The sequence below is a fragment of the Pygoscelis adeliae genome, unplaced genomic scaffold, assembly GCF_000699105.1.
Source record: "Pygoscelis adeliae isolate BGI_AS28 unplaced genomic scaffold, ASM69910v1 Scaffold223, whole genome shotgun sequence".
In the NCBI taxonomy this organism is placed as follows: Eukaryota; Metazoa; Chordata; class Aves; order Sphenisciformes; family Spheniscidae; genus Pygoscelis; species Pygoscelis adeliae.
Genome location: NW_008824543.1, coordinates 2,679,026 through 2,705,873, shown reverse-complemented (window position 1 = coordinate 2,705,873; position 26,848 = coordinate 2,679,026). Strand labels below are relative to the sequence as shown.

The 26,848-nt window shown below is 43.5% G+C and overlaps 2 protein-coding genes across 2 annotated transcripts in view; both read left to right on the top strand.

The window, feature by feature from the left end:
- Positions 1-1,075: 1,075 nt before the first annotated feature.
- Positions 1,076-17,821, top strand: LAMP3 (lysosomal-associated membrane protein 3). The gene is made up of 6 exons (XM_009321720.1): positions 1,076-1,155; positions 5,688-6,463; positions 7,943-8,065; positions 11,694-11,751; positions 13,790-13,957; positions 17,682-17,821. Exons 1-6 carry the CDS (start codon positions 1,110-1,112, stop codon positions 17,819-17,821), a joined length of 1,311 nt encoding a protein of 436 aa, XP_009319995.1. The 5' UTR covers positions 1,076-1,109.
- Positions 17,822-19,971: 2,150 nt separating this feature from the next.
- The window catches only part of MCCC1 (methylcrotonoyl-CoA carboxylase 1 (alpha)), a 29,176-nt gene continuing 22,299 nt past the window's right edge, over positions 19,972-26,848 (top strand). Inside the window, exon 1 of the mRNA XM_009321737.1 lies at positions 19,972-20,108. Within this exon, the coding sequence (XP_009320012.1) occupies positions 19,972-20,108 (137 nt within the window). The remainder of the gene's footprint in view (positions 20,109-26,848) is intronic.

Below are 26,848 nucleotides of genomic sequence, written 5' to 3'. Positions count from 1 at the left end.
GACCCAAATGCATGTTGTGGATCATGTAGAAAGGCAAGGAGGTAAAAATGAGAATGTAGAAACACAATGTAAATATAGAGAGCAGAATAAATTGGAACTAATTTCAGCCGGTATCCAGATTTCCGGGGGCAAACTTCACTTGAGTTTTCATGTTACTTATCATGTTACTGCACTTCAATATTGGTATGGGAAAAACAATAATGAGGACCACACCAGATCCCAGGTGTGGGGCTTGCTTTGTTCCCCCCACACCAAGCAGGCCCCATGGCAAAGTCCCAGGGCTGGAAATCCAGCTGCACACATGAGCAGGCGTAACGCTCTCCTGTTGCAGATCTCTGGTGTGCGGCTACGCATGCCAGGACCTGCCTGCGCAGCCCCTGTCCCAGCTTGGCGTGGCTTGCAGGAGGCACTTCACGGGACAGAGGTGGGTCATTGTTATTTGCTGAGGGTTGCGTTTGGACACAACGCTAATGGTGAGCCACCCCAGCTGATCCACCTGCAACAAGCTCAGTCCTTGGAGCAGGACTGAACCAGCCAGCAAAGGCTGCCGACAGTCCCCAGCTGGGACCAGAGCCCGTTTGGGGCTTTGCTCGGCCCTATCTTGCTTTTAGCAGGTGCTCAGCAGAGGTGGCTCAAGCTTACACCTCTCTCTTCTGTGCCTTAACATAAAAGAAAGAGTTTGGCCCTGAAGAAAGTACTTTTTTAAAGAACACGTGGGAAAGTAGTGATTTACAGGTCTTAACCCTCCACCAGAGTATAGCTATGGTCTGCACTGAGTTATCAAAACCGGAGAGAGGAGCATGAAGCTTTAGGTGGCCTTGCAGAGCCCCAGGTCTCAGCTGCAGAGTGAGAGCCTGTCTTCCCCCCAGTTAAGCCTGCAGTCCTTTCTGTTTTCACTTTCTTTCCTAACCATCATTTATTTCCTTCTGTGGTAGTTTACAGACGAGAAGCATTGGTCTGCCCCCTTCTCTCTCCACCTCCTTTCCAGCCACGTGACTAAGCACTCCCTGCATCAAGTGAAACTTTTCAGTCCCCAGGAAACCTTGATTTCCTTTCCACCCGCTCCACGGTAAGAAGCAGCATCTGTCAAACCTGCAGCTGTGCTGGCCATGGGAAGGAGTGCATGGCAGTTCGTCTTGCTAACCTTCGCCTGTGGTGAGTAGCATCCTCCATCGTTTCTATCAGAAAAATGTGATAGACTATGCTGGTTTTGTTTCCTTGCAGTCAGGACAGCACCTAACAGACTGAAAACTTGAATAGTTTTGTTGCTAGCTCTAAGGGTGCTTTTAATAAAGTCCCACTGCTAAAAAATAACTATAACTACATTTAATTGCAGCAGGTACGGACTTAGTTTGGTGTTTTCCTGTGTATTTTCCCTTGCACTCTGTGGTGATGTAAGCTCTGACTGTGTGATGGAGTCAGCTCAAAATAGTATTAGAAGCAAGCTTTTTTGGGCTTGCTTTTCTTAATTAAAAATAATTCCCAGACCGGCAGAACTGACTGAGGGTCTTGAGTGAGACAAGCAGAAGAAAAACTAAGGAAGCATTGCTCGAGTCATTAATTGGTTTGCATTGCGAGATGCAGAGCATGATCAGGAAAGCAAGAGTGAGGCGGGGGGCTCGGGGAAGGCGGAGGCAGGCTGGGGCTTAGCTCAACGACAAACCAGATCAAAGTCACTGTTCAATCCTTAATGCTGCTCTGTGAAAATCTGGGGAGCTAGCCTGGTCAAATACGTGTCCCAGCATGTTAAGTCATCCCTCAACGCCCGCAGCAGTACAAAATCTGCCAGGTGAAGAAGGACATGTCGAGTGCAATTTAATCTGTGCAATGGCTAAAGGTTTGAGCTCACTGGCGGGGCGCTGGATTTCTGCAGTGTGTTTTGCCATCGGCATACAGGGATCACACAGGTAACAACCCCCATCTCCCTCCCAGCTCTACTGCGGCAACGCAGTGAGCAGGGAAACAGCCCAGGGACTTGGCCAAAAGCAGCTCCTGCCATATCTGCTCTGCTTTCCCACACCCGCTTTATATCCAGAGTCTGCTGAAGTAGCCCCAAAATGTGTACACAAAAGGAAAGCAAGATCAGACTGAGAGAAATAACACTAATAACTTGGTGGTCAGCAAGGATCTTTTTGACCAGGAAGAACTTGTTTCCTCAGCTCCTTATCCATTTTTCATTGTTCCTTTAGTGATTTGTTGTGATGTTTTATTAGTTGCACAAAGTCAAGTCTTTCTGTGCATAGTTGCACAGAATAATGAATTAAACAAAGTTTAAGAGATAAAGTCTGATGGGTTGGAGGTTTGAGAAACTGCTCCTGTGTTGGAGGGAGACTATGACAAATCTTGGTGCTTTTCCAGTTCCTCAAGGACTCAAACCAAAGCAGCCGAAGCCGGTGAGAGTGTTTTCAGTGACTGTAGGAGCTGGGTCAGGTTTTTGTGTCCACACAAAATCAGTCAGCTAAACACGAGCATTTCTTCTGGGCAGCATAAAGCAGAACAAACCTGCTGGGCTGCCAAGCAGCACGAGTGTGTGGTTAGACGAGAAGGGGAAAAAATCCCCAGCAAGAGTTTTTTTCACCCACCCCATTACAGGACGGCAGGCTGAGAAATGTCACAGCCAGATCATTGCACTGAGCGCTCCGCTTCCCAGTGTAACACCTGGGAGCACAGCAGTGACGTTCCTTTGCTGGCATTGACTGAACCTCCCTGGTCACCAAAGCATGAAAACAGGGTCTCCAGGCCCAGACTGGGGACAGCGAATTTCTGAGAGCTGCCCTGATCCTTTTCTGAGAATTTTGTTCTGATGTGTTGCATGCATGGAGGCTTGCTGGGCAGAAATGCAACCCTTGGCACTTGTAACGCACAACTTTGAAGCCGAGGTGAGACGAGGGATTGCAGCTGCTTGCTCCAGGAAGATGCACCACAGGGAGCACGAGTCCCTCGAGCAAAATGTTGGTCGTGTGAAGTTTTGAGATGGCCTCATAGAAAAGAGAAACAGAGACTAACAGGGGGAGGCAGAGCTGCAATTTGTTGCTGCTCTGTGGTCCCTTTTGCCGGCAGAGCTGTGAAAAGGGCTGCGGTGGGGGGAGTCGTGCAAGCAGCTCCTTTGCCAGGTTGTGCCAGGCTCTAAGAGAGGCAACGCTGCAGCGCCGAAGGAGATGTGGTGAAGCCTCCCAGGCCTTAGTTGGAGGGTAGGTCAGGCATCCCATGGGCCCTCCTGCCCCTTCGCACAGCAGAGCTACCGAACTACCTCCAACAACCACCCAAGAAGAGCCAAGACCATTCGGAGAGCAATCCTTACCCATCCCTGGGAGCTCATGTGGCCAAATGCCTTTTGAGAAGATGACCCAAACCAACAGGTTTAGCAGCATGGCCATGCCCTGACAGAGGGTCCAAAATGCTGGGGAGAGCCGTGGGAAGCTGGAGGAATGGTCTGGCAGGTCACCGGGTGAGCATGAGCCATGCATCACCCCAAAGACATTTCTGACTTTACCCCTCAGTGACCCTGTCAGCCTGAACGTTTCTCTAGTGAGAAATAGTTAGGTTGAAATGACCTTTTGGGGAAAATGAAGTTTCATTTAAAAGCTATGGGTGGCATCCAAATGTTAGTGAAATAATGTTTCTCTCCATGTCTGTAAAATAAGTGTTACCTGGTCAGTAATCGAAACCAATCTGTTAACCAAAAACTAAGAAGTACTGACTATTTAAGACTTGTGTAAATTTAAATACGGGTTGTTTTGCAATCTTATAGGGGAAAAAAGAGTCAAAATTGCAACTTCTTCTTTTTTGATTTTATCATGCTGATACACTTAGCTGCAACTACCTATAGCTGGTATATGGCAACTGCTCTGGTTTTCCACTGGCACGCAGAGGAGATAAGTTACCTGCTTTTCAGCTCTGCCAGCAGGTGTGGTAAAGTCTAGGGGAAAGTGCGAAAATGAACTGAAGTATCATATTAATTATGGCATTTTTAGTTTCCTTCTGGTAAAATTAACAATCAGAGGGATCTGTCCTGTCATTTTTGTGGCTTTTTAACTGCATCAAGTTGCCCTTCTTTGATGATAACAGCTATGCTGGCAGTCAAGTATATTCTGTACAGCACAGAGGTGAAACCCAGGCAATTTTAGGAATACGGAGTATACATCTACACTTCTGCTCTTCTCTAGCATAGCCATTTTAAGGGAAAATTGAAGTGTGGGTTCAGATCTATACATCTGTTCTCATTTCTTTCATTTTGATCTTGAATTTGATTCAAAACCCAGTAGGTTTTATTATTCTGATGTAGTCTATGTGTATCCTAAAATGGTAAGATTTTGTGAATTCGGTTGCTGTTGCAGTTCTCTGTTCATGATGAGTGAAAATAAATAAATGAAAGGAAGATGAGCTTGTAAGATTTCAGCCGTTTCCACTCTGAATGTGCCTCTGGCCTTAATCGATCCTAAAATCCAAATCGCAGCAACCTGCCTGCCACAAAGCTTCGATACCGATCCATGAGAAATATATTTGGAAAAAACAGCATACAATAAACTTCTCAGACAACATGTTGCGGTGTCCTCTGTGGAGCTGTACTGCTAGGAATATGAGCTGTCTTGGAGTTTTGGGTCCCTTCTGCCTCCAAACTGGAAAATTCATCTCTGTCCTCCAGCTAATTTAGGCAGTAAAGCATTTAACTACACCTGAAGCTTCGTGCCCATCAAGGAATTCATATATCTCAGTGATTTATGATTTCTTTTAGCTTGACCTTGTCTTTACAGAGTCTTGTTGCATATCCACAATCAAAGACTCACGTAGAAGAGTTGTGACCTTCATCTATGCTACAACGTACTTTTCCCACTTTTTCTTCACTTCGTTATTTACATTTAGGAGCCAGATATTTTCTTTCCAGTTCTGCAAGGGAAATGTTTCTGTAAATGTTATAAGATGGAAACATAATTTTGGTGCTGTGACTATTTTTAGATGTGGTCCAAAAAGCCCCTGGATGCTGTACCCTGAAATTTGTTTCTCATTGCTGAAAGCCCATCGCTAAGAGGGCTGGTCTTTCATAGTTTGGAGCATCCCATTGGGTACCTCCCAGGAGGAAGAACTTCAGGGTTCAAGATGGCACGGCTACAACAAAACCATAAATAAATATCTGGAATTTCCCTGTCTCCCAGACTGGTTTCCCAGACTGTTGTGATTCACTGTAAGACCATTACGCTGCCTCACTTCCTTCACACACAAAATATGTTCCCTTTCCCCATGCTTTGTTGGTAAGTAACCAACCACCCCTTCGCCTGTTACACCCACTTCATCTTCCTTAGACCTTGATAATTTGCTTCTAGCAAATCTTGCTGTACTACTGCCTGCAAGGGAATTCTTGTGCTGCCGGGGGATTGTGCAAGGTGTGCTCATGCCTCCAGCATCCTCTGGCTTCTTCAGCAGTAAAAGCAGTGTGTGGGGAGCTGGGAGCCAATGTTCTTCCACTGCAATGGGTGTATTCAGAGGTGTGAAGACCGGGGGAGCGGTGAAAAGTTATAGATAGTCCTACAGCATGTCTGCTTTCACTCTCGTATCATGACTGGAGCCAAATGAAGAATAAAATTGTATCACCCATTTGATAACAAAACCAGTGCAGTTATGTTGCGGGTATCAACAGAAATGTTAGCCATAAAGGTTTCTGGACTACTGACTTATTTGTTTCTTTGCAGCATTTTCCTCCTGCTTTGCTGAAGTGGCCCTGCGGGTCAAACTGTCTCCAGAAACCACATCCTTCCACCATACGGCTACTTCTGCTCAGCCACTCTCCCTTTATCATTCTTCACCCCATCAAGGCACCACAGTTCATTTTAACAGCAGAGGCTCTCTTAAAACAACACCCATAAGCCATAGAACAACTGTGCAGACAACAGAGCAGCGTCAGGTAACAACGGCACCAGGCCATCACACGACAGCCCAGGCGGGAGCAACCACCATACAAGCGACCGGCCAGAAATCTCCCACGGTGGTATCCACAACATCAGCAGACAACACAACTGCAGCTGATCAGGCTACAACCCAGGCAATGGAAACGGTTACGCCTGCAGTGAAGAACACAACTGTACACCCTATGTCCTCAACCAAGCAAGCCAGAACACATGTGAGCACAGAAATGACAGTGGCAGCCACAAACACAACCATAAAGCATACAACACCAAATACACAAATGACAGCTGCAGCCACCACCATGCAAACTGTAAAGCCCACCACAGGGTCAGGAAATCAAACAACGGTGCCTAAAAGTCCAACAGCTACAGCCACGACCAACACAACAACCATTCGTCCAGGGACTCAAACAACCATCCCATCTACTACGGTGACACTGAGACCCACTCTTGCACCGCGGCCTTCTCCCATCCCCACTGGCACATACACCGTTTCCAGTGGGAACGGGACCTGCATCAAGGCAGTCATGGGTTTGCAACTGATGGCTCAAAATACACAGACGGTGAGGTGGAAACACTACAAGGCTGAGCTTTGTAACAACTATTTCTTCATTAGCTGGAATTTTTTCCTCTTCTTTCAAAGCAATTTTCAGAAGTTAGCTTGTATGATAAAAATAAGTGGTTTGCTACCAGTCCAAGGCCTTTTCTATGCCACAGCAGATGAGATGCTGTACTTCGGCTTGTATGATGATGTCAGTGGGACGTATGGGTGCTTTCTTATTTCAGTGATCTATCTGTACTAGCAATACTTGGGAGGGCAGGTCAGGCTTCAGTGTTATTTGTGTTTCCCAGAATGGGAGACTAGTTAACATCTGAATTGACTTCAGTGAAGGGCTTGACATTGCGAGTTGCAATGAAAGCAAGAAATTGTCAACTCTCAGACTTGGATTCAGAGGTGAGTTGTCTTGATGCTGACACGTGGAGATTTTAGGATCACAGGAGCTGCCAGGCTGGGTCAGAGCAGGGGAGCTGGTACCCTCTCCTAGCAGTGATCCACTGTGAATGATTCAGCACAAGATATCATAAAACCCAAAATGGTGTTTATGTCCCTCAGAATTAAGGTTTTGTAACCTCCATTAATACAGTATGTGGGGTTACATCCTCGGGCTCTGGAGTTCATATGCCTCGAGCCATCCCCATTAGAAATCCAAATACTCTTGCCTGCAGTCTGAATATTTCTAACATGGGATAAGTATCTAATGTTGGTGAAAGATGAAATGTTGGTATGATTCTAATTTTCATAGAATCATAGAACCATTTAGGTTGGAAAAGACCCTTAAGATCATTGAGTCCAACCATAAACCTAACACTGCCAAGTTCACCACTAAACCATGTCCCTAAGCACCACATCTACACATCCTTTATCCCTTGGCCTGTCCGAAGCCAGGCAGGGAGCATTGTTCCCAACCTCACCAGACCACAGTGAGATGTTTATTACAAAAGGTGTGTATGAGATGAGACCGAAGGAGCCAAACTGTGTATTTGGGGCCCCAGAGCTCTCCTTTCAGGCTACAATGTGGGTTGGCTGATGCTAGGGATGAATTGTGCAGGACATGAGGAGGAGGCCAGGGTGATACAAGGAGCAACACGTCGAAGCCAGTCTAACCACTGCCTGCCTCTGTCTTGATCTTTCCTCTGCCTTCAGGCACAAGTTCCCACTGCTTCCTTTTTTTAAATTACCACTGGTGTTCATCTGACCCTGCTCTGAATCATACCAGTTCATTGAATGAGCAGAAAACGATTATTTTCTGCCAGCTTAACACACTGGAACAGCTTGGTGCTGTGTTAGACAAATGCCAGTGCTGGTTTTCTAGCGGGGATTGACGCCGGCAGCCAGCGATTAGACTGCCGCTGCTGCCCTGTTCATTCAGCCACACAGAGCCTGTCTGAAAAAAAAAGGCAGCTACAAATCTCCGTGTGTTTCTTATTAAGCTTTTCCCTCCTCTTCATCAGCAGGCCTGCAATGTCTCTTCTCTCCACAGAAGCAGACGGAGTACACGACTGTCGACCCCAATGCGACACAGACATCTGGCAGCTGTGGGATGGTGCAGTCTGAGCTGAACATAACTTTCAGTGGAGGGTTTATAAACTTCACCTTTGTAAAGGTAATTGTTGCATTTAGAGGTGTCTTGGTTTCAGCTGGACTAGGTTTTCGACTAGGATGAAAATTAACTCTATCCCAGCTGAAACCAGGACAAGAGGAAAGGAGTGTTTAGGATTGGGGAGCTGGAACTCAGGCTGCCTTTGATGCAGCTTGTGCTGTGGGAAAAGGCATTTAATTCATCCCTATGCTAGTTTTTCACTGGTATATAAGGCATTATCACTCCTGTCCTTCCCAAGAGGAACCATGGATTAATTCAAGTTGCAAAAGACCTTTGGAGGCCACCTGGTCCAACCCCCTGCTCAGTGCAGGGCTAGGTTCAATGTCAGATCAGGTCTTGGCTATTTGAACTTTGAGTTTGGAAAGGTTTGTATGTGCGATGAAGGGTAAGTACATGCCTTGCCATCCTTTGATACAAAGTCCTAGAGAACAGTGTTAAAGCTACCAGTCTAGCAACACAAAGTCTAGAAATAGCCCCAAACAGAATCTGCATCTCATTTTACACAGGTAAAAATCTAGTGGAAGGGAAGGCCAGGTCTGCTGTTTGCATTGGAGCGGGACAGAGGGAATGGGTTTGGGACTGGAGTCCCTGTGCAGGAGCAAGGTGTGTGTGCCTGGAGCTCTGACTCACACTATCGAGTTGCTCTTACGAAATGGTGTCTCAGGGACCACCTGAATGCAGGTGAGATTAGTCATTTGCTTCTCATAAATGCCAAGTATCACAACTGCCCAGCCAAAAGCCCGCTGTGGTTGTTAAATCCAAAGGGCAGCCTATGCAGTTGTAAGTGCCCAGGAGTCACAGCCCATCCACAGCTGAAGGGGCCTAATCTCATCTAATTTCTGAGTGGAAAAATCCAAACAAGTGAACTATAACAACAAAATTGTTGATAAGTGCTCTTAAAATGCACCACACCAGGGAGACTTATAAGTACACACAGAAACTTGGGCAAGAGAGAGGCCCTGCTTACCTAGTGGAAAATGAGCTTTCTTTTTGACATTGCATCTACTGACACCATGTTCCCCCCTGGGACCACATCATATGTGGATGAGGCTTTAACATAAGCTACCAAGAGTGCTGCTGCTATTATAACCACAGGAGAAAATTGCTGAGTGCAGCCATCCTCTTGCTTCCTCAGACATTTACACGGCTTACATATTTTGGGAGGCAGCACACAGTACTATTTATCCAGAAGCTAATAAGGGCTGGGTGATGATGCCAGCAGGGCTAAAGACAGAAGTTAATACTGTGTATAAAGTCATTAATGGGCAGGGAGGAACATGGCATGGGTTGGATCCCATCAAACTCTGACTGAGTGTAACATGCATTAAGGCCATGTCCTGGAGCTCCATAACAGTTCAGAGCTGCATCTGGCCATCACTGCTGATCTGTGTCCTTCAATTAATCAAGCCAAAATGTCAATCTTACAGCCTGGTTCCAAGCTCAAATTAGTGACAATTAAGAAAAGTACAAATGGTTAATCAGTCATTTCCATAGAAAGTCCAAGAGGCAACAGCAAATTATACCACGCCTGGGTCATTAATGCCTGAGCAGAGAAAAGATATCAATTAATAATCACCTTGATTTTAGTTTATGGCAAAAAGTTGTCTAAAAGCTACAGAGGTAAAGTGAGGTAAAAAATCAAGGAGCTGTTTTAAAACAAACGATCAGTTCAGACCATGAGTGTTTGCTTTAAACGTATGCTTCCTGCAACAAGGGGAGCATTTTCTGTGTTACAAGGATCCTTAGAAAAAGTCTGGTGATTCAAGTACCCATGAAAGCCTCAGCTCGCAGCAGTGCTAAGGAGAGTGATGTGAACCTTTAGGAGGTACTTGACCTGTCTTGCCCTGAAAAAGGTGGTTATTGGCACAGCATTAGACAATCCTCCCTTCATTTAAAGATAAGCCTCAAGAGCATAGCAGGGCTCGGCTTAGACTTCTTTGAAATTCAAGTCAATAAGAAATCATTTTGCTGCTGGTTTTTGTGTGTTCGGCCCCCACAGCCTCTCTAACTGCTTTGAACCAGGAGTGCTCCAGCGATGGCACTTCTGATTTTCACTGGTGAAAGAGGAGCTGGATCAGGCCCCAGGGCTGCGGTGCTGGTGTGGGGTAGTGGAAGGTGAGCGGCGGGCTCAGTACTCACCACTGCCAGCTGCTTTTTGCAAAGAACTTGAAAAAAGGAAGTTTTGTAACCAACCCACAAGACGGTGTGGGGTAGTGGAAGGGCAGCGGCGGGCTCAGTACTCACCACTGCCAGCTGCTTTTTGCAAAGAACTTGAAAAAAGGAAGTTTTGTAACCAACCCACAAGACGTGAAGTAGGAGCAGGTGTTTTCCCCAAGCAAAGTTATTAACTGTAGCCAAACAGAATATAGCACTGCAGCCAAAAAAAGGGGTAATATTTGACCTATTTATGTCTTTAAGTGGGAATAATGCTGAGAACCTCTTCTCTGGTGTACTTCTTTCTTAAACTGTCCCAATCCATCCTACCAGCTTTTAAACTGCATAATGTTAAAACTGGGTGCACAGGAGACATTCATGTCTGCTGCCATTTATCCACCAGCTGCACTCACCAGTCCCTGTGTGCTCACAGCTGGAATTAAAATGAATAGTAGGGCTGCTACATAAAGACTCACATTATACTCCAACACTGCTACCAGGGAAAAGCTCCTAGGGCTGGCTCTCACTTTGTGACAGTCCTGGGGAGGACAGCATTCAGCTTGCACCAGGCTTTTAGGGCACATGCAGGCAGGACAGTCAGCTGGAAATTTTGCTCTATGCAGTTGTACCAGGTGCTTTCCATGTCAGCAGTCTGTAGGCATATGAAAAAAAACCAGCCAGCACCAACGGTGTCTGCAGGGTGGAAAGAACAGTTATTTCCCCCGTACACAGACACATCCAGGTTGCTGTTTCCTCATTTGTAGTGACTACTGTGGGCAGACAAAATAGGAAATGAGTGGTACTAGCATGAGATGAGCTCCCGGCTCTCAGCTTGTTGCTGGCTTCTAGTTCAAAACAATGATGAACACAGAAGCACGGCTGCTTTTTGCAGTTTGCTCACGCGAAGGGCACTTATGCATAAAGTGCACTGCAGTGCCAAGAGTCCCAAGTACTTCTAAAGGTGTCAGCTTAGGTCCTGCAAACAGTCAGAGTTGCAGGTCAGCATGGATTAGTTCAGTGCAGGAATACTCATGAGAGCACTGTAGGGACTCTCAATGAAAGCAGAACAGGTGAATAAAAATAAATTGGCCTTATCACATGCCTGTTAATTTGTGCAATGTATAATATTTGCTTAACTCCCTCCTACTTTTGGTTACCACAAGTATCACACAAATGTCTAGCTTGAGTAGTGTGTGCAAAATCACACCTGCATGGTCCAGTTTCACAGACTTGAGCAGAACTGGTGATGTAGCTGAGGTTGCTGCATCACACCAGCTTCTTACCTATTAGATGGAGTGATTTGGAAAAGAAAAAGCAATAAATCCAAGCAAGTTGGTTCTTGGGTCTTGAAGGTGATGCTTTAAATTGTGTTTCTTTGTGAAATTCTTTGTGACCATTTTGCTGTGGTGAACTGTATTTTTTTTTTTTCCCCAAATATGAGGATGTATTATGAATAAAGATACATCTTCTTTTGCAGCAAGCTCCAACGTACTATGTCAGTAAAATTGAGAGCAGATTACAGTTATCTTCTGAAGGTCAGTGATTTTACATTGTCTTAATTTCATACCAAACTGTGCTGGGTGTGTGATAGGCTTTCATATCTTTAAAACAGTGAATTTTGCAAATTATGTATTTTATCAGGCTTTCAACACATCATTCACCTAAATCTTACGGCATGAAAATGGAAGAGAAGGGACTGGGCTGCAGTTTCATCAGAATTGTTCAATTTTCCTTTTGTCCTCAAAAGCTTTCCCTGCCTTTCATTACTCTTTCAGAACAGAGATTACTTCAAACCCGAATTTAATATACAGAACAGTCCTCAAAGTTTTTATGTGCAACCACACAAAAATGCTGTGACTCCAGTTCAGTTGCATGCATCTTTCCAGTGTAATACACAAACTAAATGAATACAGTATCTGGATCATGGAAATGCAGAGCTGGATCCAGATTTCAAATACACCAATATGGAGAGGAGGCATGTCTGACATTTTGGTTTGGCAAAAATAAGAACTGGACACAGGCTGAGGTTCTTAAAACTACCCTGAAATCCTAGACCTTGTCTGTGCCCTTCTCTAGCGATCGGATTTTCTTTTTCTTATATAGTCCTGCTTCTCGCCATTTGAACAGTCAGGAGCTGCCCCAGATGCTACCTTCCGAGACATGCTAAGAGAACATCATTTAGGTCAGAGAGAAAAATTCTGAGCCACCACTTCAGATTTTCTCTGACATTAATTGTGCACAAATTCTTCCTAATTTATCAAATCTGTGACAGGTTAATGACTATATTATGTCACTTCTCTGCTTGTTACTCATAAGTATTTGGATTGACCTTTGTCCCTGAAAGAAGAAAAACAAATCAGGAGCTTGACCAGGTGTGTCCTAATTTTTCTTCTCACTGATGAGCACTTTTATTAACTCAAGTGGAGCCTGTTCTGATCTACAGCAATTGAAGTAAAAGAAAAGCTGATCCAGAGGACATGTCTGCTAGGGATGTTCTCAGTCTAGATGATCAGAGTTTTCCTGTGCATTGCTGAGTGCAAATTGCAGCAAACACAAACTAATCGGCTTAATCATAAGTTTTAAAATCCTCAAATATACTTTGAGTCCTCCACAGTGGTGCTGGCAAGAGACTTTGTTCTCCCTGGCTGTTTGTTACAGCCTCTCTGCCAGATGTTGTCATTTCACAGTCCACCAGCAGTATTTTTGCAGTGAGCAAGCCTGTATCTTTTTCTAAGATAAAAATTACCGAATTAACTGTATCAGTACACACTGGTGTACTGATTTAGACTGAAGAGGACCAGGGGTATGCTGGCAGATGTGGTCAAGACACAGTGACGCAGTGTTGGTGATGTGGATGATTTTGTCTTAAACTGGTATATCTGCTTTCAAAGGAGGGTATGCATCCAGGACATGCCCAGGCTACAAGATCTTTTCATGCCTTGAACTTGAGCCATATTTTCCGTAAAGTACTGTGACACTGAAATATGTTTAAAAACGTATTTAATACATAAAGCAATATAGACTAGATATGTCAAATTCCCATGCTAGAGATGGTATCTCTGTTTTGTCTGGAAATAGCCGTGCTGGAGACCTAAGATAGTTGTCTGCTCCTGCGAGAATCCTAACCCCCTCTTGCAGACTCAGATTGTTAAAATATGAAGAAGCATCTAAAATTTTAGCCACTTTTTCAGACCCAAGCTCAGCTGAGTTGCCCACTGATAATTAAAGCACTCGTTTAGTAACTGATACATTATGGGGAAAATGTAGAATCATAGAATCACAGAACAGTTTGGGTTGGAAGGGACCTTTAAAGGTCACCTAGTCCAACCCCCCTGCAACGAGCAGGGACATCTTCAACTAGATCAGGTTGCTCAGAGCCCCGTCCAACCTGACCATGAATGTTTCCAGGGATGGGGCATCTACGACCTCTCTGGGCAACCTGTTGTCCATGCTTTAGTCAAATCTGTGACTGCTGCTCTGCCAAAGCACCGGGGATCCTCCATTTTATCTCAGAAAGATGTTGGTTCCAACAGAGTTAGTGCGGATTCTCATTTGTCTCTCTATGGCCTCCAGGTATGCTTTACTATGCAGCCATACATGAGAAGCTGTTTACAACAAAGCTGGGGAATTCCTTTAAGTGTGCCAGCAAGCAAACCTTCAGCTTGGAGAAGAACTTCCAGCTACTCTTCGTTAATATGCAGCTGCAGGCATTTGATATTGTTGGTAACCAGTTTGGAAAAGGTAAGTAGAAAGGATACCTTTTCCACCCTTCCAAGATCTACATGTCAGCATTCTGGTAGCCTGAGGTATCTCCTTCTGCTAGATTATAACCATACACATGCGGTGATCCTATTACAGCTATAGCACAATCACAGCTTTGTAATAGCTCCCAAATACTGTAACCTGCCTGCTGTTGTATTCTCACCCTTTTCTGAGTCATTTTCAACACACTGCTAATACCTATGTAAGACGGAAAAGTACCTTTCCCTCCTATATTCAATACCTTCTGTTTCACCTTCTCATTAAAAATGTTCAACTCTACAGCCACCATTTTATTCTTCACCCGTTTTCTCCCAGAGCAAGCGGAAGTGTGTTCACCACCATTGCATTGCCCAAACCCTTAATATGTACAGTTCAGTTCAAGGTCACTGTTCTTGATCTAGTCAGATTTTAGCTATTTTGAAAGGCTCTTGACACTCATGATGTCCCACAGCTGCAGCAGCAAAACTGCCAACTAATAAGGCATATTTGTGAATGCAGGATGATAGTTTCAGAGCAGCTGTGCCTAGACATGATGAAATGCACTCCTGAGGAGAAGCACAATTGGCATGCTCCCTAGTTTCAGAATTAAATGTGACGCTTATCTCTGCAATTTGTCTTTTCTTGAGTACAGCCACAAAGAGGCAACCATGTAGCTTAGTAAAAGACAGAGACAGGCCAGTACTGACTCCCCTGGTCCCTGGATTGCCCACACTGGGAGAATGTATTGAGGCTCATCACAACTTCTTCCCTACGCCCACACCTGGAGTTCCTTCTGCATGGAAATGAGATGTTGTCATCCTTGTTTGTTGTCCAGCGATGCAGCCAGGACCTGGCCGGGGTGCGGGGTCCAGGACTGCTGGGTGCACCAGAAAACTCCCGTGTCCCACAGTATGGACACTCTCACGGTCTGCTGCCTTACTTCTTATGAGATGCGTGAAAGATCCTACAAAAAGCAGAGAGGTGGACTAGATGGTACCCTGTGGTCTCTTTCAAATTGTACATCTTCACATTTCTGTGGGGAATCACCCCCCTCCTCTCAGGGTGTTTCCATACAAGAACTCAGGTAGACAGATAGGCTTATCAGCTCTCCAGCCCTTCACATGCACTAATAAAACATCTCCTTCTTCCAACATTTGACTTTCTGCGTGCTTACAAAATATTGCCCCTCTATTCTTCTTTTTACTTTAGATCTGTCTTTTGACTCAGTTTGGCTTTGTTTGACTGATTCTTCTTTTGTTAGCTCAATATTTTGGCTGCCCTTCTTATTCTAAAAGGAATTATAATGGGAAACAACATCTGGGGCTTTTTTAAGACATGGACTTTTTTTTTTATATACTTTTCTTTAAGTTCCTAAAAGCCACATTGAGAATCCAATCTGTGCTCTCATTCTCATGAAGATTTTTTTCATGGGATAAAACCAAGCTGGAACAACTCATAGCATCCCACCTGGTCCCCAAATTCCCATTTTAATTTGTACAACGAATGAATTCAGATATGGCTTTCGGTATGGCGTCACCTCTAGCAGAGACAGAGCTTAGAAAGACTCTCTCTCCCCCCAGGGTCAGGCTAATCTCTGCTAATCAATACCATATACAAAATTAATTAGTTTTGCTGTTAATCAAAGGGTTGAGAAAGCAGCTACCACCTTTGAAATCATTCCCCAGTGGCCATGAAATAGTTATGAAACTGTTACGTACTTCTGCTGTGTATGCAGATTTTGAAAGACAAAATCCCCAGTGAAGGAATGACTCTATACACATCACCAGCCTCCTCCCCTCAGGTTTCTCGATACTGGTAGTTTCACTTCTGTTGCTCCTGATTTGCTTATCTTTAAAGGGGGAAGAGAAAGAAAACATTAATGATCACTGGTTTCAAGTTCCTTACAATTTTGTACAGACTGCAGCAGCGTTACAATAGGTTGGCCTGTTTGAGTCTGGAAAGCTGTAAAGGTGTCTCCTGAACTGCACTTCAGTATATCAGAAACAATTCCTAGAGTTCATAGCCCAAGGTTTTGTCAAAGCAAAATGGCCAATTCAAACACCTCTGGCGTTTGCAATACTCAAATGCAAATAATTTTCAGCTCACTTCCTTAACAGCAGGTTGCATTAACCAGACAAAGCTTTTAAAAGGCAGCATCTAGTGGAACGCTGATGCCTTTGGCTTTGTGGCATTGTATCACATGAAATCACCATCTGGATCAGAGGAGAAGAGGATCAGATTTTGGGGACAGCTGCGTGGAGGCTCTGGAGCTGTGACATGATGTCATGCACTCCACATGCTCCCTGGGCTAACTGCCCGCCGTTGGCGTAAAGACTCCCATTGGGGAAAAGCCCAAGCTAAGCTACAATCTGTGCCAGCATAGTCATCAGAATTAGACAATAACAACAGAGGCCTTTGTCTTAGAGCGCTGTCGAAATCTGCCTTGGAATAGTCACAAGAAATGAAAGAGGTAGAGGCTGTTGGATCTCTCTTAAACCTTAGGTATAAACTGGATTCACTGCTAAGCTGTGATATACTTTGGGGTTTCGCTGATCAAGCTACCCTACTTAGAGGATAGTTTGCTACTCAGATGCTACTCAGAGCATCATGCTAGAGGTCTTTCTTTCCCTGGAGCCCAAGGAAAGATGATTCCTATAGATCAGATGGAAGATGTAGGTCTGATCCAGTTCTGGGATAATACATTAGTGATCATTCCCAGACCTTCCCTTCACTCCCAGGGCTACACTTGTTGTATTGTGACTTTGAGACTGATCCTGCCATTGTTAGTTGGGTAAATATTCCATTTATGTCAGTGACCCAGATGGTGCAGTCTCTCCATAGGGAAGCTGCCAATTTACCCCAATCTTGAAGTTCATTTTTACGTAATAAGTTTTCATTTAATCAGAAGATGACCTGAATATTCATTTGGGTAGGGACTGGCTTAGGAAGTCAGGATTTGGCCTCTCTGTAGCTAAGAGGTATGTTTGGAGTGAATATATCTTTGGGTGGTTCTTAAAAGATACTATTTGTGTCAAAACCTTTTCTGATATCATCATACGTACAATAACATTACAACGGTACTGCTAAAGCAACACCCTGGACTAAGTCCAAGGCTTCTGCCTTCATAATCTCTTGATGTTCTGAGTTAGCCACAATTATCCAGAAATATTCTGAATTAAACACAGAGAACAATTAGAATTTGATTTTTCTTAGGAAACACTGACTTAGCTAGGATCCTTGCTGTGCTAATGATGTCCTGGACTATGGGCTCCTGTCTCTGGCCTGATACTTTTTACTGGGCAGAAGCAACTAGGTGCCACATAGGAGCAGTTTTTGTCTGTGCAGGATGTGTCTTGCTCTTTATTTTGAGCCTTGCACTTTGTAGTGTGATGCTCCACATCTGCTATCAGGAAGAAAAACCTCCTGCTGTATATGTACTGATCTTGATGGTAAAACAATTACTGTGGACATGGAAGAGCAGAGTCATTCTCCAGTGAAGCATGTAGCTATTTAGAAAGGGGCAAGTATACTTTTTTTGAGATAAGATTCACCACAGAAAAAAATGTATTAACTATAGCTCAGGAAAAAGAAAGAAAAAAAAAAAAGGAAACAAGGTTTTGAGAACTTCTGGCTTGTATTTGCTAACTTTTCTGGAATATAGATGTATAGTCTAGGAGTACGGTGTTCTGCTATAACACATTCTCTGATCTCCTTTTACTTTCAGAAGAAGAATGTTTTCCTGATAAAAACAGCAAAGCAGCTCCCATCGCGGTGGGCCTGAGTATCCTGGGATTGTTTGTCATTGTGTTTGCCACATTCCTGATTTCCAGAAGAAAGCCACATAGAGGATACGAACGTATCTGAGATGCCCTTGTACTTCCAAATGTGCGTAGCAAGTAGAGAAGTTACAGGAGTTTTAGCTTCTACCTGGCAATCTCATTGCCCTGAAGCCATATTTTTAAGTGGGATGACACCATGTGTTTAAAGCTAATGAATATTTCTGGAAGTGATTTCTTTAAGGTGGGAAGGAGAGAACTCACACCATCTACTTTAGGCTATTTTTAGCATCTAATTTAGATGTAGTCCAGAGGACCAAAGTGAGGAGCCTAAATTGTTTATATTATCAACAAAGGAGGCAATTCAGACCACCTAAGTCAGATGCCTAAAAATAGCTTAAAGCGGGCAGTATCACTATCCCCCAGAAAATCCATCAGGTTTCTTGAAGATGGCATTTAGACTTATTAAAATAGATGAGTCCAGTGATACGACCTGCAAGTGAATAAACCAGAGGTCCACAGCTACAGACAACCCTGTTAAATCACAGCTCAGTGGAAGCCTTGTGGGAACATTGTGTATGCTGAAGTCTCAGGGCAAGTGTAAGTGTGACTTCCATTCATAAGCGAGTTCTCACCTGTCCTGTAAATATCAGGGTTACATTTCATAAGTTCTTGTTCTTTCCTACTAAGCCCTTCGGAAGAACACAGTGGTCATATGCGACTCTCACTCTGGAGGCAGTATTTTTAGAAAATTTTCTAGTTTCCAGTGACTGTGTATGCAAATAAGAGAAGATTACCCAACTGAGGTCATACAGGGTCTGCCCTGTATAGAGATGCCCGACCAGTATGTTCCAAAATTATCACTTGTCATTGCTTGTCTCAGCCCTGCTGCAAAGATGTCTGAGCTTCTTGCCAATAATTCTTGAACTGCATAGAGCACAGCACATTAGAGCAATCTGACGTTGGTAAGTTTATCCTGAAGTGTTATGTTGTAAACTGCACAATTCAGGAGCTGATTGACAGGCAGCTGAGATGTCTGTGCAGCGGAACTAGGCAGGCAGTAACTCCATCCATCTGCCACACCAGGCCAAGCCATCCCACTTGCCGATGGGCGCTCAAGGCACAGCATCCCTTTGCCACATGTTTGCAACACAACGTGGAAAAAGCTAACATGAGGGTGTGAAAGCACTTGTGACACATGGGCCAGTGCTGAGGATGCCAGTGCAATAGATGGGGACTGGGGTGAATGCTTGATAAATTCAAGGAGCTTAATATTTTGCGGTCTTGTGAGAGCTCATGAATCACCCACTTCCTATTCAGACATGGACCTGTGACAGTGACTGCCACTGAACTCAATAACTGTCCCTCCACTGAGATGGCAGCACTGTGATCTCTCTTAATCTGGGAAGATACCACGCTCACTGAAAATGCCAGGGATTAAGTGGCCACAATTATGGCAGACCTACACAAAGTCCATGAGTAAATGGAAATCCACTGATGCTGTATGTTCAAGACTTCTGTGGGAAGTAAAAGCTTGCACAGGCCTTGGACAAACTCTCTTTGTTGTAACAAGGAAAATCTCCTTGTCACAAAAGATTTACAAAGCTAAACATATGCACAAACGTGCACATACACACACAGACATATGCACACACCACATACAAATCTGTTCACTGCAGCAAACAACATCAAAATGGTAAGAAATTATATATTAAAACATTTACAAAAGAGAAAGTAATATTAAATAAGAGCACATTTCTCCCTTAGGAGTTAGGGTAATGACTTAAATTCTACCAATAAAAGTTTTGCCTGGAAAAGGACTGTGGAATGGCACCCATTAAACAAAGGAAAGACTGAAGTTATCTGCAAAAATGCCTTGTTGTTAGTTTAATCTGGATCTAAACAAAAGAGATGCTGGGAGATAATTTAATTTCCATTAATAACGGCCCAAATCCTGAGCAATTATTAATGCTGATGAAACTTCACTGGATTTTCACTGGGTAAAACTGATGATAATATCTTGTGAGTTTAATTTCCTTTAAGTATTTTTAAAATAGTTTTGATATTTTACTAGTATTTAACCATTGAGAGTTTACTTATTTAAATCAAGAAAGTAAAGCAATCCTTCAATTCCATGAATTACTAGAAGATGCTGGTCTGTGTCAAGTAGAAACATGGTCATACTGTTCCATAATTGACATCATATGTAGCCGTGGAAGTAATTAAGAGTCTCCAGAAATGTCCCCTTTGAGTCTGAATGAACCAATAAATAAGAAAGATAAAGACAATTTTGAAGCACTTTTGCGCTTGGAGAAGCATAAGACAGAAGTCAGAACCAGCTGCGAGCAAGGGAAGCAGTTGAATACGATTATAAGGTAAAGTAGCACAAGAAACAGAATACCAAACTTTCAAACCTTTAACACAGATACAGTGATTTGAAGTGTATTCAGTTGAATACAAACTGAAATTTGAGTGTTTGGATTATTATTTTGTAAAAGGCTCCAGCACTGTTAATATTGGTCAGTCAACTTTATCTAGATTATTTTCACCCTTCCTCCTTTCCCCCCTGGTTAGTGGACAAGCTAGTGGCATTGTTCAGGCCCTTGGATTAGTAAGATCCCTCTAGTTCTCAGGGTTAGTTAATACTATTAACCTGTTGTTTAGAAAGCAGATTTTTATACTTGATGAAAGCAATCACATTTTTTTAAAACAAGAGAATTGATGAGGTGTCCAGCAGGAAAGGTAAATATATGGAAGAGCTTCCATTCGAAAATGAGCCTAAGTATGCAATAGTGATGTTACTGTCCCAAACTGTTACATGTGGACATTTTAACAACAAACACTGCCTAAAAAGCTCAGGCCCGCACATGATCTGACCCTAAGCCATTCTCACTAGTGATCAATAGACATCTTCCCTGTTCAAAACTAAGTCCTGTTTACATGTTCACATGTTGGATTGTTGGGTTGCGTGATCTGTACGGTTTGTTACTTCTATTGATATGGATATAGCATTTTCTTGTTATGGTCTGTACTGAAAAATCTCTTTATGTCAATATTCAGTCTTTTAATGTTTGATAGCAACAAGAGGAGAGAAAACTGTTCTTACTGACTGATAATTCTGTGTTTAACCTTGTGCCCTCTGGCATTTTTACCGATGATGCAAAGTTAATGTTTCCCCCACACACACTTTTTTCTTTCTACAGCAAATCAAACTGTTGGTATTGAACAATGTTTGGATTCAGGTTTACCTGATTTGTTCTTATGCTTTTTGTTTCTATTATTTGTTTGCTATTTTTATGAAGCGCATACTGCCCTTTCTACATGAATAATACTCTGGGCTTGCTCTAAACGGCACAAGTGAAGTGCACGTGGTACAAACCGATGAAACAATTGGAGGCTCCCATGAAATGATGCCACCATGCAGCAAACTGAATCCAATGGAGTTAGAACTTTACAGTGGTAGAGGATCCACTGGAGAATTCCTTACTGCATCAGGAGATCCCAGCCCCTAATGTGCAACCTTCCTCCCACCTGCAGCCCAGCCTGCACGCCATCACCTTCTTCCCTGACCACTAAACACACAAACCGCCTGCAGCAGGGATGCGTGTCAGCATGCCAGCATAGCAGGGAGTGTTGCCTCTCTGAATTTAATGTTGAGTTAGAATTAGACAGCCCAGCTGCTCCGAGTTGCCATGTGCAGCTTTTAAAGCTGATGCCTGTATTTATTTTCTGCCAGAATTTAGGTAGATATTTGGCTGGCACTTTTTTATCTAATGGAGTTGCTCTGAGGTCCTCCTCCCAGTGGGAAAACTCTCTATAGGTGTAATTGGTCTTGGCTGCCAGACTTTCTCTTTTAAACATTTTGTCCGAGGAAACATTTTGAGCAAAAAGTCCCTGAAGGAGCACCACACAAAGAAGAGCCTCTTACGATAAACTAGTTGTACACTAGGTGGGCCATAATAATTATACCATGGGCAGCAGGGCACAGTTTCTTTGCTTCCTGTTGGTACGGATGTAAATCAAAACGGTATTTTCTAAGCCTGGCAGATTGCTTCCCTTCCAGGGCTGCTCTTTGCCATAGTCAGAGTCTTGTTCAGCAACCTGCTCACTGCTTGGGACAGGGGTTCACCAACCAACCTGCCCTAAAAATCTGCATGCCAAAAGCCTCATATAGTCAGCATGAGCCCTTGTACCCAGAGAGCTGAGAGAAAAGCAGAGTCTGCTGTGGGAGGGGGCAAGGTTGCAGCTGGCTCTGACAGTGACCAGCAATGTTGGTCTCATCAGCCCTAGCTCACTTCCCCCCGCCATTGCGGACTCAGATCAACCCATCCCTGAACCAGAAGATAATGATCATGATGACATGATGCATCCCATCAGGGAAGCTATGCTTAACTTGCTTGCAAGCATGCGCTGGTCAGGATACCGTGGGGCCACTCATAGAAATTAGGAGGTGAGCACATCCCTACAGCTCCCTGATGCTCTGCTACAGCTCTCAGCCCAGACCATTTACTATGGTCTCTTGCACACCCCAGGTAGACACAAGGGCATCCCATAAGTATGATGATGTCATACTTAGCCAAATCACCAAGGAGTTTATAAAGCAAGATTTAATTTCTTTCAGTCCTTTTTGCTCTCTGATGGACAAACAAAGTCCAAATTAAAAAACAGCTGTTAATTCTGGTTGAAAGAGAACGGGAGATGTAGATTAGCTTCTTGAGTGTGTGACTAGGGTTTCGTTGGTCACTTCTAGCTTGCTGCAATACATGGTTGCTAAAAATTAATTTGCTATGAGAAGTAAGATATGCTCTTTATTTTTCTATTATTGGTGTTTCTATAATAAAGGTTGTATTTAGTCATTAAAGTGTGCATTGCTGTGCAATTATTTTCTCTCTCGAGTGCTGTTTCACCTAAACTGTTTAAAATACAAGTACAATCTAACAAACAGGCAGGGTCGCATGGGCTCTGGACACAAGCCACAGACACAGATAAGCTTATATCCTAACCATAACTTTGATGATTATTTCTTCTGTGGCTTGGGCAGCTCATCTGACATTTCTATCTTTGTTTCATCAGCATTACCAAAAAAAAAAAAAAAGGGTATTAAAAATATTATGCAGTTTTCTGTTAATCTCCCCACAACTTCCAGAGTATCTGAATTCACTATGTTTCTTTATATGACTAGATCTCTTTTTGTTTCCTACTGGTCCAATAAACACAGACTAGAACTCAGAGCAGATGTGATGGATGCTTGTTACTTCATGTTTAAACTGCTTTCACAGATAATAATATTAGGAATTACAAGAAGAGTCTTTTGAGGAGAATGCATCCTTTCAGTGTGCAGTTATGGAAACTAGAGGAAATAAATAGCTTGGAAAATACCACCCATAAACTTGAGATATTAACAGCTTCTATGTTGGTCAAAGGAATTTCCCAAAGGATGGGGGTTGGACTAGATGATCTGTAAAGGTCCTTTCCAACTCAAACCTGTCTATGATTCTATGTGACTTTGCTGTGATTTTGCTGTTTGTCACATCAACAGCCAGCTTAAAATATCGTAATTGTGGGACAACTGCGTGAGGTAAACCTCTCAATAAAAGGGGGCACTCAAAAATTCTTCAGCTTCATCTTTAAAGGTTTTTCAGAGAAACTTGAAACCAAATCTGTCTAGATCTGCATTTGGCTAATAACTGCAGCCAGACCCTGTTTTGGGTGCAGGCTCCTATAATGCCTCTAAGGCTGTTGTTGGGAGGTTGCATGATAGAGCTGGGCTGGCTAGGAAAGAGAGGCGTGCGCAGACAGATGAGGGAACAAGACACTACCTTCTCTGTGGTGAGCAAGATAAGGCTCTGAAATGGCTGAATGAGGCTAACATGTCATGCTCTTCATGGCTAAAGAAACAAAAGTTGCTAGACAGATTACAGGAAAGCAGAAGACATGGTAAAGATGGGGGAGAAAAACCTCTCTCTGTGCTGCTGGCAGCTGATTCAGGAACTCATCTGTTAGAGAAGTGCTAATGATGGCAGCAGAAATAAAGTAACTTTTCTCAGTGATAAAATACCAGAATTACGCTTCACTCGCTACTACCATTTCTAGTATCAGTGCACATCCCTACATGATGCATAATTTAATGGCTACAGGTCACAAGGTGAAAACTTCGCAGGCCCCTTGATTTGTCCTTCAGTAGAAAAGCAGGGCTGCCAGGAGAGCAGGGTCAGTTTGCTCTGCTCTTTTGCACCTGCTTGGCCTGGTATAATATTAAATTTGGTGCCAGGTTCGCCTAAGTGATACACCTATTTAGTGGACAAGGTTCCTGGCTTGGTCATGTTAGTTTTAGAAGCTGGGCCGGTAAATACACACTTGGGAGATGCATTTCAGCTGATGAACTAGGATTTAGATGGGGCCTTCTGCATGTTCATTGCCAGGGGTGTGTGTGTGTGGGGGGTATCTGAAGTGGACCATCGAAGGCTGCCAGATGTCTCATTCTCTCTTTCTTGACAACGTTTAATGGCAGATGGAGGAATAGTCAATCATTTTTCCTTTTAAGGCAAAACCCCCTCCATCTGTAAGTCACACCATGGACTGTCCCAGAAGCACAAAGGTTTTGAATCCACTGAAGAAACATTTTTGCATCAGTGTCTAGAAGAAAAAAGAAGTATTATTTTAAAGCATCAATTTGAGGAAAATAACAAGGGTGAGGAGAGAAAGATTTCTATGAAGTTAACCCTCACTAGTAAGGTAACGATACTTGGAGACTACACTTTCTTTCTCACATCCATGGCTGTGGCCACTGCATGCCAGTAATACAGGGCCTGAAGTTTATCAGCCACAGCAATACTCACACTCCTGGGCTTTCGTCAGCACCTGGGCTTTCCCAGCTAGCCACAAAATGTCACAAAACCTGCATTTCCCTTTTTCTGCAAGTCCTATTGCCCATGAAGTCGGTAGATCCCAAGTATTTTACTAAATTATAATTCAACTGGCTTAGTTTCTTACTTAACTCTTTCTTCAAAATTTTAGTTTTGCATTTCCCACATGCAGAAACAAAATAAATGGCTGTTGGGAAAAAGGAAAGTGTTCAATCTAGTCAGAAAATCTGTGCAGATTAGAGACACAGATCTTGGTTTTGAATCTCAGCTTTGCTGGGGCTTTCCTATACCCCAGGAATTTCTGAAGAATATGATTCATGATTGCAGCCAATGTTTAACCTCATTCATTTTGCCATGGAATGACTTTTTTTCATCTCCCCAAGGAAAATGAATTCATATTTCAAACAAATTATGATGTTCACAATCTGCTCATGGAAAAAAAAAAGATAAAAGTACTCAAATTATTAATCTAAAGCAGCTTTCAAAATATGCCAAGCTTCCACAATAAGATTTAAAATGCTGCCAGTCCAACCATTCCAGTACATCACTAGGTTCATCACAGTGCCTCTATCTATGTACATGCACAGTAAACATATTACTGGTGTCAGTGAGAAAATTATTGTTTTCTGCATTTCAGTTTTATTACACTGCACTTTCAAACACCTGTGTATACAATCTGATTATCCCACTTGACTTTCCAAGCCCTAAAAACCATGCTTGCGGGTTGCCTTCACCAAGAGCAGATTTGCAAAATAAATGAGTTTGCAACTTCCATTAGTTCTACTGTTCAAAGCATAAACTCCTCCACCACCTCTGATTTATGTATTGTAAAATACCTTTCGCTCTTCCCAATGTTCAATGTTAAATTACATAAAATGCTGCCATCTTGTGTTTAGAGACAATTTAAACATGCTGAAATTTTTTAAAATCTGGATTTCAACAGACAAAAGTAGGATCTATGCTGTTAGCACATTATGTTGAAGAAGAATGAAGTGAATGAGTTATAGGAAAGTGGAAGCTTCACTTAATAATTTAGTTTTTAAAATCTCATCTTTAGAGCAAGTGCTGAACCCACCACCTCTTGCAGCCAGGTTCAAGGGACCATACTATTTCCCCAAGCTGATCTGGCGTCCGCTTAAGCTACAACAACCACTCAGTCCCTGATATGAGAGGTCACCGTGCCAAATTAAAAAAAGTAACAGCGGAACAAGCAGGGATTACCTGCATACCAAGAATGTTCTTTACGTAAGAAACCGCATTAACGCTTCAGAGTACAGAGAACACGTAAGACATGTTAAATACTGCCACTATTACGATTGATAGCTTGTGTATTCCTTTTGTGAAAAAGCATGGTTGCTTTGCTATTGGTAAACGGCAACTAGAAATACTTATTTGACTAAGTACTACTGTTTGGGTTTTTTTTAATTTCTCTATATAATTATTATTAAAATCATGGTCATGTGAAATACTACTTTGGAAATGTTTTATTTTAGTCTACCAGTACCACAGTTTAACTGAACATTATTGTTAACCTGGGTTCAGTAAATCAGCGTGACTAAGGCAAACGAAGTGACCTTGGTGATTCACACTCCTTTTCTTGCTGCGTTATGAGATCCAGCTCAACATGGAAAATAAGAACGACCAGATGAGGCCTGACCAAAGGCCCAGCTCCCCTGCGCCCTGTCCCTTCAGGAGCACGGGCACTGCGCTGGAGCTGTGCAGGGAGGTTTAGCAAGGCCCCGCACAAGAGTGACCTGCAAACCTGCAAAGCCTGAGGGAGCGGTACTGACCACGCGTGCTTTCCGTTCACGAGACAGTGGGGCGTGCTGGTCCCACAACAATCTGAACCTCTTACGTGGTACGGTTTTGAGCTGGGGAGCTGGGCCTGGGCACAGGGACGCTATGGTATCTGGGGATCCCCGTGCCCTTCCCAACCACCCCCACATTGCGTGTCGCTGCTCTGTTACAGCCCCAGATGTCATTCCCAAAGGAACATGGTCGGCTCAGAGCCCATGCTTCCACAAATGTAGCCCGGAGTCCTTCTGCAGCATGCACTGCTTCACGTGTATATGAATTTTAATTGATCTGCCGTTTTATTGCCCAGTTTCTCGGTGTCATCCGACCCCTGCCGCCTCCTCCTGGCTCTGCCCCCACCAGCCGTTTCACCCCCTCTCCCAGATGGCTCGGGAGCGAGCACACGGCCTGCTTCCCCGCGACCTCGCTCCCCCCTGCGCGCTTTCCCTCCCCGC

Excerpts from the sequence above, each read along its gene's own strand:
- LAMP3 (XM_009321720.1), top strand. The coding sequence starts at position 1,110 with ATGGGAAGGAGTGCATGGCAGTTCGTCTTGCTAACCTTCGCCTGTG. Across the intron at positions 8,066-11,693 it reads TAAACTTCACCTTTGTAAAG|CAAGCTCCAACGTACTATGT; the intron begins GTAATTGTTGCA and ends CTTCTTTTGCAG. Across the intron at positions 13,958-17,681 it reads TGGTAACCAGTTTGGAAAAG|AAGAAGAATGTTTTCCTGAT; the intron begins GTAAGTAGAAAG and ends TTTTACTTTCAG.